Raw genomic sequence first — 15229 nt, forward strand, 5'->3', positions numbered from 1 at the left:
TGAAACGAGGGCGTTATGTCACAGTACCGATTTCTGCAGTACGCAGTAATGGAGGATGGAGGTGTCCGACGGAGCTCAAGGACGATATAAAGAAGAGGGAAGGGGAAAAAAAGTGTGCGAAAAGGTGGGGACAGAGTTGGGTTGATATTATGCAATTTCGATGTCGCTGGGGGAAGAGGCCAAAGATGATGAGAGAAAAAGACGCTGACTCGGGGAGGAGAAGCAAAAATTTATTAGTGTGAACCTCACTACCCGTTCGCTGGTAGGTCCTCCCGGAGGTACATGTACTTGCAGGCTGCAAGCAAGCCCCCGGGGAGGGTGGCATGGCACAGGGGTTGATGGGTAGACGGAACCCAAAGGCCCGCCAACCAAAGGTCCTCTAAGAGTCAGCAAAGCTCAAGGATTAGTGGGCACTTCGGCATTGTGCACTGGCAGAGGACGTGGCCCCCATGAAGTTTAGCGAGAGGTATTTTTTGTCGCCCATCGAGCCGGCGGGCTTTCTACTCGGATTCTCCCGTGCCCCCCCCGAACAGCCACTAAGAAACAGAATTCGTTCACGGTCAATCGCCGAGATCTTCCTTCCCCCTGGCACCCCTTCCCCCCTTCCCCTAACGAAAACTAGCCGAGATCGTGTCTGGTTTCGGTTTGGAGAACCTTTAAGACACACCCGTGAGGGGTCAATAAGCCTGGCAGTTCCGGTGCTTGTTTCGAAGCCAAGTATTGCGACTCGAGGCCACCTGTAGTCTTTGCCTTGCTCACACCACAACAACAGAGTCCTCGAACTGCTATCATCAATCAGTCAATCAAAGCAGAACGTTCACCAACGATTGGATCTAATCACTCATATCCGAGACAGACCACAACCATTGCCCATGGACGCTGTAATTTCTCAGCTGCAAGACCTCTTTGAAGGCCAAATAGTATGTCCCGCAATGATCAGCCTATACTCCCTACACTTTTTTCCCCTCTCTCAGCTCATCCGAACCCGCGTTTCCCGATTCTGACTCGTTGCAACCAGGATTTCGACGGTCAGCGGCTTGCAGAGAGAATTTCCTCTGCCGTCCTAACCATCTCTTCCGTAAGGCTGTCTCGCACCCGAGTGTGACCTTCTGCTGGCGGCTGATTAACATACTTGCAGATTCTTGCTTTGATTACGGGCTTCATTCAACAAGACATCTATGTGACCATGTGGATTGGTTTGGCTGGGACCGTTCTTGCTATGCTTCTTGTCGTTCCTCCTTGGCCCGTCTACAATCAACATCCTCAACCCTGGCTTGGTTCCAAAACCGTATTGCCGCCAGGGGGAATTGTGGTGGGAACAAAGGCAAGATGAGAACATGTGTGGATATTCCGTGGCTGAATCTAATAAGTCACAATGTCATCGTGTCATTCCTGGCTTGATTCCCTTCTCTGCCGTCTGTGCTTGAATCCATGATGGGCATCATTCATCATTTCCGAGTCTTTAATCGTCAATGCTCTCGGCCATCGAAGTCATTATAACTCTGTGCCGGCGCAAGCTATGCCGCCCTCTCAGGGCGTCGCATGCCTGTCGACATCTGCTTGAACGATTCCATTGCCTTCGTGTCCCCTTGCAGCTGCGTGCATAGCTCTGCACTGACATTGCCAGGTGTTGCCTTGTTCTTATCCTCCAAGAATATCCGGGAGTGGTTTGAAAGTTTTGCTCGTCTCCTCATCTATCGGCCGTATTTCTGGAATTCCCAGTCTCGATTGTCCAACGGACACACTTGTCGAGTCTTCAGCCAGCGGGAGATGCAGTGGAAGTGGAAAGCGTGCTAAATGCCCCGTCAGCGGTTGTTCAAATAATCACGCTTCGTCTCCTTACATTGCAAATGCCCCATGCAACCGTGCATTCCTCCGTGGTAGCTGCGCCTTGGTTTGCCTGGCATTCAATGCCTGGAGTATTATTAGCAGAGGGGGCCAATGATTCTGAGTTCAGAGCCATGAGCTTACAGAGATCCATAATATGATTTCTGCAGATGGCGCAGTTGTCGACAACAATGTCCCAGGCCCACAGAGCGACCGCATTCCACTAAGATGTATCAGCATCATGGTTGAGGGAAATGCGTGTGATCCAATTCACCTTCTTGACTTCGAATCTCTTCTTGGTGTCACCACTCTCAGCGGCTCCGGATTTCGAGGCTTTGACAGGGGCTTTGGCTTTAGAATCGGAATGCGTAGTAGCATCAGCCATTTCAACGTCCGCCATCTGGATAACTTGGAGTGTTGTCGCCTTCTCTACCGCAGGGTGGAAAGTGCGGGGATGACGGAGGAGGGTAAAGGAGGTTGGAGGCGGCGATGGGGGGATGATGTGGGTTGTTCTGGCCGAACCAGGCTTGGAAACTGAGATAAGATGCTGGTCTGAGAGCTGATGAGGAAGTTGGCTTGATGAAGTGGTGTTGGGAAAGGCACTCCAGGTCAAACTGCGGAGTTGGTGAAAGAACAAGTGACAAGGCTGAAATCAATATTGGCAGACGACGATTCCCAGACCATGATTGGTCAGAGCCCAGCGAGCCGGGTGGCTGGCGACTGGGTGGCGAGAATGCATGCCCCGTGCAGCCCGTTGTCCATCACAGGGTCGTTCCTAGCGCCTCCTTACAGGCTCGCAGGTCCTTTGGGACGCCCCTCGCCGCCCAGCCGCACTGCACGGGTGGCACTGCCCTGCCTAGGGCTGGGGGTCGGCGCCTTTCACGCCTGGTCTTATTTGTTTTCTTCCCTCCGTCTTCCCTCTTGCCGCAGGCTCCTGCGTCACTCACTTGCTTTCTGCCCCCTTCGCCATTCACCATTCCCGCCGTGATTCACCGATCTGGTTCAACAGTATCTTCATTTCTATCAGTACAACTATTGATTTCATTTCAGACCAACTTTCTGTCTCAGCGATAGACTTGGTCCTGCGCGCCTCTGAAACCACAGTACGTTCAGACAATGAACACTTACACTTCAACCTCCAACCACATCTCACACCAACCACGACGACCTACCCTGAGACCCTACGCTTCGCCACACCATAAACGCTCAAGATAGACGCCCACCGACTCCCTCAGCGGTCTCTTTGTCCTCTTGTGCTGTTCACTATCCGTATATCTGAGCGTTCTGCATTTCATTGTACCTTATATACTCAGGCCCTGGGCCGCCGATTTCATCAGGCCCATTACCACCCAAGCAACAATGTCTGCGGTAGCCGCGACTCCGCTACATCAAGCCCCACGAGGCTCTCGCCGTTCAGGAAGGAAGCCCCGACCGTCAGACGGTATCGACGGTGCTCCAGCTCCTGCTGCGTCAGTTGCGGGAAGTCAACGCAACCCCTCCCCCACTATGGGAAGTACAACAAAGAGCAACAATAAAGGCCCCAATCGCAAGCCTGCACAAGTTAATAATAAGTCACAAATAGAAGGGAAACCTGGGATTCAACAGGAAAAGACAAAAGCAACACCCACACCCATGAAACCAGCTGCCTACGCCGGATCTGCTTTCCAACAATCCCCGGCCCCTTCAGCTCTTCCTCTTCCAAGCTTCTACTCAAAATCCCTACCCACGGCGAGCTCTGCATTACCACAACCTCCCAACTCAGCATACACCAGCTCCCATGACTCTTCGGCCACACCAGGCGATGAATCGCCCAGCAAGCGAGAATCCACTCCCTGTGATTTCCTCTTCGAAGCCGCTCGACAGGCGAGAGCCACTCCTCGGGGTGACAGCCCTGCCACACGTTCTGGTCATCTCTCTGTCGTGAATGGAAGTCCTGCTTCTCAGTCACCAGCACCCAGAGAGGGAGATCCCATGTTCCCCTTCGAGCTGGAAGGGGGCAACCCTGGAGAAGATGGATCCGCATTCGCTACCCCTTACAAAGATCGCATTGAGGCTTTGCGGTCCACAAAGTCGACTTCGGCAGGGGCTCGAAGCATGGACGAGAATGAGCGCAAAGCAAAATCGGAGGCGTTGAAGAAGTTACTGATGAAGTCAAGCAATCGAGAAAACGGGATCGACAATGATTCTGTCAGCGACACCACTAATCCTTTCAATGCCAGGGCCCCATATTCAACGGGCTCTCCCTTCACACAGGGCCAGCTTCGTTCCAGCTCGAACCCTGGCACACCATTGTACATGCAGGAAAATTCTGCATATCCTTCTCCGCAGAGTTTCACTCCTGCGGGTTACCCATTCCCAACTGTCCAGATGCATACCCCAAAACGAACGAACTCTTCACGGCTTAGACATGTTTATGGAGCACAGAGTGAGCCCGAGTACGCCGAGTTGTCGTCAGATAGTGCAATAACACCACCGATATCTTCGCGAAAACACACATCCCGACAACATCCGCAGTATACTACAGGGCCATACACAAGTCAGCCGCAGATGCCGACCCATCGATCTAAGCCTAGTGCGCAACAACTGGAGGATGATTTGAGAAGGGTGCTGAAGCTGGACCTCACGTCTCGAGGATGACTCATTCTGAGGGGAGCGTCACATGACATTTAGACGAAACTAAATCAGTAACAAGTACAAGGTGCTGGATCAATGTACAAAGACCATGGTATGATCTTCATGAGACGACTCGGGTCGGGACGACATCGATTTTGTCGGTTTGGGTTGGTTCACGTGTCTACTGGTCTACTTGTCACGGAGGTATTTCTGAAGAATCGTATCACGGAGCAGATTTGGAAAGTATGGAAACTAAAGACGGTTCATTCATTTGAGATGGATCTCATTTGTTATGAATGGCTGATGGTGCTGGACACATACCTTCATACCTAGCGAAGCTTTCGTGTGTTATAGGGAAATGTTACTTCTCTGAGGTTTCGTTTCTGAAGCCAAACAAGCAATGCCATGATCTTCTTAAGCAACCGACACAAGTCTACTGAAGGACCTTTCTTAAAGTCCTTATGACACAGTGACTGTGGTCTTTTAATCCCGCAGATGCGGTTGAAAACGCCTTGAAAGCATCCCGCCATGCCTTCCTGCCTGCCTGCCTGCTTGCCTGCCTGCCTCCCTGCCTGCCAGCTAGCACACCCCGGAAACGCCGGGTGATCCGCTTGAGCTCACACACCTTTACAGAGTCACTCCCCCCTTAGTGGTGGGCGGAGAACCCAATCTTCCACTTGTCTCGTCGTGTACCTGTAATCATACTTGTAGATGACTGTGTCATCCGCCCGCGTACCTCTGACCTTACCATTGGTGGGCGAGCAAAGGTCGGGCCTCGTGGGAAGATGGTCATCAATCATTCGCGCTTTATCACCTCCTCAGGCGGTTTGACGGGCCCCCATCACGGGGACGTAATCACTGATCGTGTAGGTCGCCCGGATCGGTAAACGTTTGAAGATGCCTCCCTCGTATGCTAGGGTCTCCAGATGTTGCTAAACCCAGTACTCGCAATGTCGTGAAACTTTTGTTCCCAAGAAATTCTAGACACGGGCAACATTTCGTCGTCACCACCACTCCAAGAATTCCAGCTCAATCACTGCTTGCACACCCTCTGCACCCGCAACTCACACACTGGATCCCGCCGCCTCCTTCGCCTGCCTCGCCGTCCTTCTTCAACGTCGCCTTCGGCACGCGACAAATACAGGTTGACTGGAAATTCGTCTCCTTGGTCTGCACGCACCGCAGACAACACAACTTCTCGTACCCCTGCTTCTTCCACTTTGCGATCAACGCCCCGTCCGCGTATCCGTTCTTGATCAGCCACTCGTACAACTGCTTCGATATGGCCTCTCTCTTGTAGTACAGGTCATAGACGTATCGAGAGCGGGCATGGGAGATCTGGAATATGGGCCATAGGGCCTCGTGCTTCTTTTTTCCTTCGTGCGAGGCGTTTTGTGCGTCGCGCATCTTATTAGCGTATTCGAGCAGGGTGTCTTCTATGTCCTCAAACCCCGCTGGAGGCGGCTTTTTGTGGGCGCGAGAGCGAACTGGAGGCATTGTTTCGAAAAGAGTGCAAAAGGTTAGAGACCAGCGGAGTAAGAAAATTTAGTTCTTGAAAAGACTGAAATAGGTGAGTGCCTGTTGGTATGCTTGTGTTATAAACGTTTCGCAACAAAGGGAGGCGCTGGCGGCGGTGGAGGTGGGTGACTTATACCTGGAGTGCAAGAGAGAAGTGGGTGGCACGCAAGGCTGCAAAGTCCAAACATGCAGGCTGGGGATAATACCTCGACGGCGTACGTGGTAGCTTTGCCGAATTATTCAGCCTCGTTCCAAGATCGGCGGGAGCTGCTTACAATTCCACGATTGATTTGCCTCCTGTTTAGTGCTAATAATCTTTGCCTTAAGACGGTCCAAGGCTGCTTGAATTCCCCACCAACAATCTGCGCCGTTCCTATTTTGTATTCTCGAATCTCTCCCTCCCTGGACATGTACCTCTATATACGGCCCTTCCTCAACACTAACGCTCGCTAATAGACGGATCAGGCAGAAAAGGGGCCAAAAAGCCAGCAGGTCAACTCAACTCCAAGAGATATTTCTCGACTTTGTAAATGCACTCGCTAGGTCCGAGGAAGTTACCATATCTGACAGTCCGCTTGGCCAACTCGTGGGAAGCGTCCAAGCAAAACGCTCCCTTCGCACCACACCCCTGACATATATCGAAATCGCTCTCGCCGCATATTGCACTTTTGTAGTCGGTCTTCGTGTCTGAACTCCCTAGAATGTATATGTTGCAGCGAATTTGGCATTCCTGGTCAGTTGCCAGATAGTACCCATGGCGGACTGCTTGCTATTGGGTTGCAAAATGCCTTTTTCTTTGAAGGTCGGGTCCGGCCAAACTTATCTGTTTCATATCTTCTCGCAGTGCTGAGTCCTATTGCATCAGGATGAGAATAGGGTCTCGACAATGAGCTTTTGTCAGCGGATTATTGAAAAGGCAAAATGTCTCCGTTCATCATGTAGGAAGGAGGCTCAGCCTTAATCCCATTCACGCCAAGGCAAGGCTGTGCAGTCGACTTGGTCTTCGCCCGTCTGGCGCGATCTGTACTCGGTACGTACAGCTTCCGTCAAATCAGTCAACATCATACACCTGCGTTATCAACGAAATCAGATTACTTCCTTTGGGTCTATATTCCATCAAGCAGCCACATTCAACATGGACGACGGCGAACTCATCATCAAACCACAAGACATCGAGCGCCTAACGCCCCGCGAACAACATGAGCTGCAGAGCTTTCTCCAAAGCGAGTCGCAAAAAGCCCAGGTTCAGAAACGTACGTATCCCGCGTCGACTGCGCCCGTCAAGTCTTGAACAAATCCACTGACTTGTGTTGCCTTTCCCCGGGTTACAGAGATCCACGAATTAACTGAGATGTGCTTCAAGAAATGCATCACGGGCTCGATATCCTCGGGGAAATTGTCAAGCAAAGAAGAATCTTGTATGGCGAACTGCGTGAACCGCCTGTTCGATTCCAACATGGTGATCCTGAAACATCTGGAGACGTTGAGGGCGAATCAATGATCTCGAGGCTGCATCGACCGCGGCTCGGAGACAAATGCGACCATCAAGATGCATTGTACAAAAGAGAAGGGTGATGGCATAAGAACGGAATGTCAGCGGTTAGACAAAAAGAAATCACGGGTTTACAATGCGTTTGGAATGCCCCGTAGGGCATGGATTGAGCTCGCCAGGCAGGGCTCTTTGCTCATTTGTAACAATGACAACCCTTCACCATGAAGTTGAAACACCTTCATCTCGGGAAAACAATTGAAGAATTTCTGCTCCTATTTTGGCGACGCCGATTGTTTGAGTCAATCATAACTCGAGATTCTATATCGAGTGATCGATTGGACCGTTGGCTAAATCATGGCCTTGATACCGATGCAATCCTTAGATGCCAAGTCGATGGATTCTCCCTTCCAGACAAACCATCACAACCCCCTCCCCATGCAGGCTCCCACTTTACACAATCGACAACTTCGTAGCCGCAATGTCCAGGGCATCCACATCCGACGTTAATCTCGCAAACGCCTTCTTCGTGCCATCTGGTCTGATCAAAGTGTTGATCTTGACGGTGTCCACGTCGTACAGCTTCTTCAGAGCATCCTTGATCTGTCGCTTGTTGGCCTTGGTGTCCACGATGAACACCAACGTGTTGTGCTCTTCAATCTTCTTCATCGCGCTCTCGGTGTTCAACGGGTGGATGAGGACCTTGTGGTGGTCGAGTCTCGTCTCATGGGGTATGGACTTGCGCGGATATTTGGGAGATCGGGAGAGAACGAGCGTCTTGGGTCTGTGGAAGGTGGTCGATGTGCGGATTTTGCGGGCTTTTCCAGTATGAACCTGTATGAATTGTGAGACGTCTTTGCTCCAGGAAGGAATTTTAGGGCTCCGTTGTCAACGTACGCCTCTGAGGGTAGCTTTAGCAGCCTGGTTCGCTTTAGCACTCGGCTTCTTTGGCTTTGAGGAGCCACCTAGATTGCGCAAGCGTCAGTCTTCTGTTCCAAGCATTAGGTTGGACGGCAGAAGGTGAGTCCTAAGAGTTTCTATCCGTCGCTCGAATTGGACAATTTTCCAAAGTCTAGCTTTGGTTGTTTTCCCCCTTCACTCCAACTTCCAGGGAGATGGGCGATTCGTACCTTTAGGCTTCTGAGTTGGTGGCGCCATCTCTGCTGTTGTTGTGCCGGAGGGACTTGGTGTTGTAGATGGTCGTCAAAAAAGTTGTCAATCTCAAGTCGCAGATTGTCGGGCGACTTGATTGTGGGCTTCCGCATGCCAAGACTTCACTGTTGCCAAGGACGTATTTTCGGCGGACCATGCGATCGAGAAGTGCAATCCTCCTCAGACTGTTCTTGCTTCGAAAATGATGCAGCAATATCTTCTTTCTCGTAAATGTGTCCGAGAGCATTCTGACAGCATACGGTTCTTACTACCTGGCTTGAGAGACAGATCAGGCGTTGACACGATGTTGTAAGAGTTTCCGAAGATCCGCATCTCAGGAATTTGCCCGAGTCTACCATGGCATTCAACAATGGCGCTAGCAAAGACAGCAGCAGCGATCACCATCGAGAGGATGAAGACGCCGATGCAATTCTAGCATCTCTGGAGGAAGAAGATTCCGCAACCTATCGTGCTCAAAGACTAGAAGAATTAAAGATTGCGGCGGGTGTGTCTGCCGCGACTACCACCTTTGCCACAATCAAGAAGGTCTACATCACGCTGAAGAGTGATGACGAGGCTCTCACGTTCACGACTGAGCACGAGAGGGCAGTGCTCCATTTCTTCCATCCTGACTTCGCGAGATGCAATACAATGGATACTCATTGCGAGCTGATTGCGGAAAAGCATGCAGAATACAGCAGCGCGGATGTTTCCTTCGCCAGAATTGATGTCAAAGACGCGCCATTTGTGGTTGAGAAGCTGGGTGTGAGAGTGCTGCCTTGTGTGATTGGTTTTGTAAAAGGGGCGGTCAAAGGTAGAGTCACCGGGTTTGAGGGGCTGTGCTGGGATGGCAAAGAGGGCAGTATGGATGTCACCAGAGCTCTCGAGGATGTACTTGTGGGATGGACAGTGTTACCCAAGAGGCTCTTCCTTGGACACGAGGACGAGAGAAGCGACGATGACGAGAAAGCACCAGATCGTCGGAAAGCAATTCGTGGAGCTATACGCAGTCGCAGACAGAAGAACGATGACGATGACGACGATTGGGACTGAAGGACCCTCGAACGAGTTCAGTCGGCCAAAGCCGCGCTCAGGACCTTGGACCCTTCGCCTTGCTCATTGGGGACTAAGTCACCCGATGTCGCTATGGCTGGTCATCCACCGCCTAAGCCTAGCGGGCGCTGGAACGAATGCTACGAGTACGGACAACATACTCGCAAGATTGATCATGCTAGCCCAGGAAATGAGAATGTCCCGGTTGGTTCTTTGACGGAGCGAATGTTCCCCAGACAACATTTGTGCCTTCCTGAGGAGTTGTTGAAATATATCGACGAGATGCGAATAGCCCAATGTTTCGCGCCGAGGTGTGGAGGAAAGCCAGCACGTTTGATCTTCTGTCGGTTCTGCCAGGTTCTGAGTGGAGCGATGACTACATTGTCAATAGCGATCGCTTTCGCGACATCTGTGCAAGTTCCATACTTGCCTCCGAATATTGTACGGAAAGGATGGTATTGATGATCCATGTGGGCAGCCTTGCTGATATCAACGTTATTTGTTGGTGGAGATGGCCATAAGGCTGCAAAAGCTATACAAGTACAGTCCATCATACTCTCGTAGTCAGTCTGAGTGACTGGGCGTATGCCTCTCTAATTGTAAATTGCTGATGGCCCATTGGAACCGCCTTCTTGGTTGGATATCTTCGAAAGCACGATTCTAACGGTCTCATTGTGGTACCGGATCAGTTCTCGTTCGCGAAGCCGAAAATAGACGGATTCTCAGTCCAATTTCTCTTCATCAACCGTACCTTCCATCATCTACCGAGCAATATCAAAGTCTCATTATGACCAGGACTCCAGAATCTCGCACAGGAGGAACGATCATAACTGAACCGGATTCCCTGTCTGCCCGGGCTGTTTTGCCGGAAGAAGACCTTGGATTGCTGAAACCCTTGGTCAGAGCGCCATGCAAAAGATAATCTGCGTCGGGAACATTTGAAGGGTTTTGATGCGAGGATTCAATCCACACGAGCCACAACCTAGTAAAGAACGAGGATGCTGAAGGTAGCTCACGATGAAGGTATCTAGACAAAAGAAAATATCGTGCCTTGAGTAAGTTGATCGAATCAGAATTCAGATCAATAAATTCTCTTTCGTTATCGGGCCCTGAAATATCGCAAAAAAGGAAGTGATCACCGACCTTATGCGTAGTCGTTTGTCTAGGAGACTGGAGATGATAGAATACCTCGATTCAAGCCTCCTCCAAGATACCAACCGTCAATCCCAGGTCCAGGGTTTCTCGAGCTAGTCAGTGTGAACGTAAGCTTCCTCCTTGAATCTATTCGAGTAATCTTCCCTCTGGTGTTCTCCTGAAGAAAGGAAAGATCTTTGAACTCGATGTGCTCGTCTGTCCGCATGGACCGTGATGATAGAAGTCATAACACCCTTGAGTATATAGGAGATGCTTAGTTAGAACCTCAGCGTAATGGCGGCGATCGGGGATAGTCTATCGGGCCCAAACAATTTGTAGACTTTCAAGTGCGTCCCTTTCTTGTGATAACCAAAACGTGGATGGCCGTCTCTTTTACCGAAAGACGTTAGGATAGACGTTTTAGCAGTCAGGAATGTCGCTATCTCAACCCCCTCCCCCAAGGCTCAAGCGAGAACGGAAGTCATCGGCCTGTCGTTGGATCATCGAGGTCATGGTTGTACCACCCCATCAGCGTGATCGAAGTTTCAGGGAATATAGTCCAGATCTTGAAACAGACCCACCGTCGGGGGATACCAGAAAGAGGCGGTATCTTCTTCTTTCCCCATTGCTTGAAATTGATATCAACGGCGATCGGCTGGATCTCCCCGGAACGAAATCTGATCGCCAGGAGTTATTGAGAGCCGAGACAGATAGTGGATGGGAAATACGCGGTAGTCCCGGGCATTTTTGTATGGGCAGGGGACGTACCTGGCAGCATAGAGAGATATCGGAAATTATATTTGCTGAGCTGAAGACAGTCAGGCTGGTGGAGTGTAGACGCGTCAAGGCGTCCCGGTACTTGGCTGGGCTGAGGCTCGTTTGGGCGGGCTTAGGTGGTTTGGGCGGGCTTAGGTGGTTTGGGCATGCCGCAGGCACTCAGACGCTGCAGAGCGACGCCCAGTTGAGCACCAGCCCTGCCGGGAGCCACCCTGAAGCCACCCAGTAGGGAATGATTGACGCAGGTCAGCCACCATGAGGGGATGCACCGCAGCCACTTTGACGCCTTTAGACTTTTTGTTGCGCGTCCACCTTGCTGTCCCCTTTTTCCCATTCAATTTGTCCCTTTTCCCACGGCCTTCAATCAAATTCTCTACATCCACCACCTGTAGGACGCATTTTCTTCGGCACGCACCCTTGCCTTGTTTCCTTCCTGTATTCTCGGTCTTTAATATCAACGTTTCTACTCCTGACCTCTTCTGACTCTTCACGTCCCTCGGGCGACTCTACTTGCAACTCTCACTCTCCTGCCGACCTCTCCGCAAGCCACGCTAGTCGTTGCCCTATTTCAGTGAGAGCCAAGGTCAGGACACATATACCAGAACAGAGATGGCTGAAGAAGAGAAGAAGAGGTTCCTCGAGGGCAACGAGATGGAACTCGGGGAGAAGCAGGGCAGGACCTTCAGTCACGCTCCCCAGCCCTCCGTACCGAGATTCACACCTCCTTCGTCGAATTGGCAGAACAACCCCATTCTCCCCGTCGTCAGCTATTGCGCCTCGTCTATCCTGATGACCGTGGCCAACAAATACATTCTCTCGTTTCCTGACTATAACCTGAATTTCTTTCTTTTGGCCGTTCAGGTTCGTCAATCTACTCATTCACTCTGTATTCTGCACCTCCAGCTGACCTTTCTTTTCCAATAGTCAATTGTCTGCGTCCTGGCTATTCAATCCTGCAAAACAGCAGGCATCATTACGTATCGGGACTTTAAAGTGGATGAAGCCAAAAAATGTACGGGTTGAAATAAAATTCCGGAAACCTCGATGTCTTGTCTAACCAAATGGCAGGGTTTCCTATCTCCCTTCTTCTGATCGGAATGATCTACACGAGTACCAAAGCCCTGCGATATCTCTCAATCCCCGTGTACACGATCTTCAAGAATTTGACCATCATCCTGATTGCTTATGGCGAAGTGCTATGGTTCGGCGGCTCCGTTTCGTCCATGGCCCTTTTCTCTTTCGGATTGATGGTCCTCAGCTCTGTCATTGCGGCATGGGCCGATATCAAGCATGCGCTCGAATCACACGGCTCTGCATCGGCTGCTGCGACGGCGCAATTGGCCACCTTGAATGCCGGATATATCTGGATGCTGGCCAATTGTCTGTCTACCGCGGCCTATGTGTTGGGGATGCGCAAGCGCATCAAGCTGACAAACTTCAGGGACTTTGACAGTGAGTGACCCAAGTCCTATGCGGAAGGGCGCCGCACTAATCCTCTACCTTAGCAATGTTCTACAATAACCTCCTTACCATTCCCATCCTGTTGGTCGCCTCCTTAGTCCTTGAAGACTGGTCCGCCGTCAACCTGACCAAGAACTTCCCCATCGATGCAAGAAACGCAATCATTGGTGCCATGATCTTTACCGGCTTGTCCTCGATCTTCATTTCATACACGTCAGCGTGGTGCGTGCGGGCCACATCCTCAACCACATACTCCATGGTTGGAGCGCTTAACAAACTACCCATCGCCGTTTCGGGGCTCATCTTTTTCGACGCACCTGTCACCATCCCTAGTGTCTCGGCCATTATTGTCGGATTTGTTAGCGGAATCGTCTATGCACTCGCCAAAGTCCGAGAATCTTCGAAACCCAAGACAATTCTTCCCACGACGAACACAATGAGCGCCAGCAGCCAGAGCAACCGAGACAGCCTGAAGGCATGATTGAAAGACGGAGCGACGTGAGGCCAGGAGGTTGTAGACTACTATTCTTCAATATGCTGACTTGGTCAATGGATTTGGACGAAGATCTTATGCATTGCGAGGCGTTTTCTATGTGATGGGCTGGGTTGGGCTCGAGGGAATTCTGAAACGTAAGAGGGTCATGTCGAAACAAGAATCACTCGACACGAAATGTTCGGTTCGGCCTTTGTACTTTAACCTACCTAGAATTGTTAGACTACTGGTTTTTTTTTCGCTTGAACGGTAGGGGTAATAGTCAGCTCGAGAAGCACCTGTACTCCTCGCACGCAAAATAACATACAATACGGGAAATGAATGTGCGCCCCAAGGATTGCCTTCTCTAGGGTGATGGGAAACGGCTCCGCTGATTGAAGACTACTCCATCGCATATCCCGATCCAAATCTCTTCGAATCTGCCCTTAGATTCTGCTTCTCCCGGGCATTCCTTCAGCAGTTCTGCTGTAATCGGTGGCCGAATTCATACATGGGCAATGGTCATATGTGATGCTGGCAACACGAGAGACTCTAGAACCTAGACTCTATTTCTCTGGACTTAACGGGAAAAGGACAGGGAAACCTATATCTAACCAGGATCTAGCTTACCCTCGCCCTCTCCTTGAAGTCGCCGCTTTGAGACTACTCCTCCTGGCAAATATCCTCGACCTCACCCTTGATTCTCTCTCCTTAACACAACGTAAAAATAACCCGCGGTACGACCGCTGCGGTATCGGTGGTCGTCCAGTCACGTCTACCGATTCACCTATGAAAAGAACCATCTCACTATCTGTCCTCTCTCTTTTCTCCATTCTAGGTCTGTACATCTTTCGATATATCACCAAACCGCCCTACGACACCTTCAACATTTTGTCTTGTTCGGCGTATTTGTTGAATGAATGCGAAGTGACTGAATTGCAAGCTTTCAGTCATGGCTCGAATGGCAGTATGCTATTTGTGCCTTCTGAACTCGCTACTGGACCCCATGCCTTGCATGCGGTAGCATCCTGTCATAGGCAGACAGGAATCAATGCCAGATTTGGCAAAGCGCATTCTCAGAATTTATCTGAACACCACTGAGGTTCCGCTCGCTAGTGCCGAAAGCGCCGAAAGCGGTTGCGCGCCCTCCAGCTCTGCCATGGATTAACATGATCAGCTCCGTGCCAGACCTAGATTGGTAGATTCATTTCTAACTCGTTCTCAGCTTATGATTGCTGAACTTGTCACTGGACTCTGGGAAGGTGCGGAAGCCCCAAATAAAAAGCTCTGTCCAGGAAATGGCCGCAGACTCGCAAAGGCACCAGCAAGCCCATCTGAGAGATGTACGAGTATGGAGAGTATTCGGCACAGCGGCGGTTCAAACCACTCCCATCTAGTTCATGCAGCGCCTTGCCTATCCTGCGAAATAGCTTGACCAGTGATGCTCGGATTACATCCTTTAACTTTCCAGTTCTCTTCTCTGCTTGAAATTTATCTTCGGCTCCACCCTTATCCCAAAGGCGCCAGAATATATGGGTTAGTGACAACATACCAAGCCGATGAATGTCCTCCCAAGGTCGACCTCGGAGTCGGTGCCTACAGGACGATAACGCGAAACCATGGATTCGCTCGGTAGTGAAGAAGGTACTGCCATCCTGCGACCATTCTGTAACTTGTCTCGACTTGTCTCACAATCACCTCTAGGCAAATCAAATCTTCCACGATGATCTTGA

At 50.8% G+C, this 15229-nt stretch overlaps 7 protein-coding genes across 7 annotated transcripts; 4 read left to right on the top strand and 3 right to left on the bottom strand.

Annotated features, from left to right (window-relative positions):
• Positions 1-1694: 1694 nt before the first annotated feature.
• Positions 1695-2227, bottom strand: Z519_02625 (RING-box protein 1A; the record flags this gene model as incomplete). Its single annotated transcript, XM_016760381.1, has 4 exons — positions 1695-1793; positions 1844-1914; positions 1972-2050; positions 2102-2227. The coding sequence occupies 4 exons, from the start codon at positions 2225-2227 to the stop codon at positions 1695-1697; spliced, it is 375 nt and encodes a 124-aa protein (XP_016623902.1).
• Positions 2228-3186: 959 nt separating this feature from the next.
• Z519_02626 (uncharacterized protein) lies at positions 3187-4464 on the top strand (the record flags this gene model as incomplete). Its single annotated transcript, XM_016760382.1, has 1 exon — positions 3187-4464. One exon carries the CDS (start codon positions 3187-3189, stop codon positions 4462-4464), a length of 1278 nt encoding a protein of 425 aa, XP_016623903.1.
• Positions 4465-5469: 1005 nt separating this feature from the next.
• On the bottom strand, positions 5470-5937 carry Z519_02627 (uncharacterized protein; the record flags this gene model as incomplete). The annotated part of the gene is made up of 1 exon (XM_016760383.1): positions 5470-5937. One exon carries the CDS (start codon positions 5935-5937, stop codon positions 5470-5472), a length of 468 nt encoding a protein of 155 aa, XP_016623904.1.
• A 1156-nt stretch (positions 5938-7093) lies between these two features.
• On the top strand, positions 7094-7459 carry Z519_02628 (uncharacterized protein; the record flags this gene model as incomplete). Its single annotated transcript, XM_016760384.1, has 2 exons — positions 7094-7211; positions 7290-7459. 2 exons carry the CDS (start codon positions 7094-7096, stop codon positions 7457-7459), a joined length of 288 nt encoding a protein of 95 aa, XP_016623905.1.
• A 441-nt stretch (positions 7460-7900) lies between these two features.
• On the bottom strand, positions 7901-8605 carry Z519_02629 (uncharacterized protein; the record flags this gene model as incomplete). The annotated part of the gene is made up of 3 exons (XM_016760385.1): positions 7901-8281; positions 8345-8412; positions 8578-8605. 3 exons carry the CDS (start codon positions 8603-8605, stop codon positions 7901-7903), a joined length of 477 nt encoding a protein of 158 aa, XP_016623906.1.
• A 351-nt stretch (positions 8606-8956) lies between these two features.
• Z519_02630 (uncharacterized protein) lies at positions 8957-9652 on the top strand (the record flags this gene model as incomplete). The annotated part of the gene is made up of 1 exon (XM_016760386.1): positions 8957-9652. The coding sequence occupies one exon, from the start codon at positions 8957-8959 to the stop codon at positions 9650-9652; it is 696 nt and encodes a 231-aa protein (XP_016623907.1).
• Positions 9653-12172: 2520 nt separating this feature from the next.
• Z519_02631 (GDP-mannose transporter) lies at positions 12173-13505 on the top strand (the record flags this gene model as incomplete). The annotated part of the gene is made up of 4 exons (XM_016760387.1): positions 12173-12424; positions 12488-12575; positions 12632-13015; positions 13069-13505. 4 exons carry the CDS (start codon positions 12173-12175, stop codon positions 13503-13505), a joined length of 1161 nt encoding a protein of 386 aa, XP_016623908.1.
• Between the last annotated feature and the right edge of the window lie 1724 nt (positions 13506-15229).

Source organism: Cladophialophora bantiana, assembly GCF_000835475.1.
Source record: "Cladophialophora bantiana CBS 173.52 unplaced genomic scaffold supercont1.3, whole genome shotgun sequence".
NCBI lineage: Eukaryota > Fungi > Ascomycota > Eurotiomycetes > Chaetothyriales > Herpotrichiellaceae > Cladophialophora > Cladophialophora bantiana.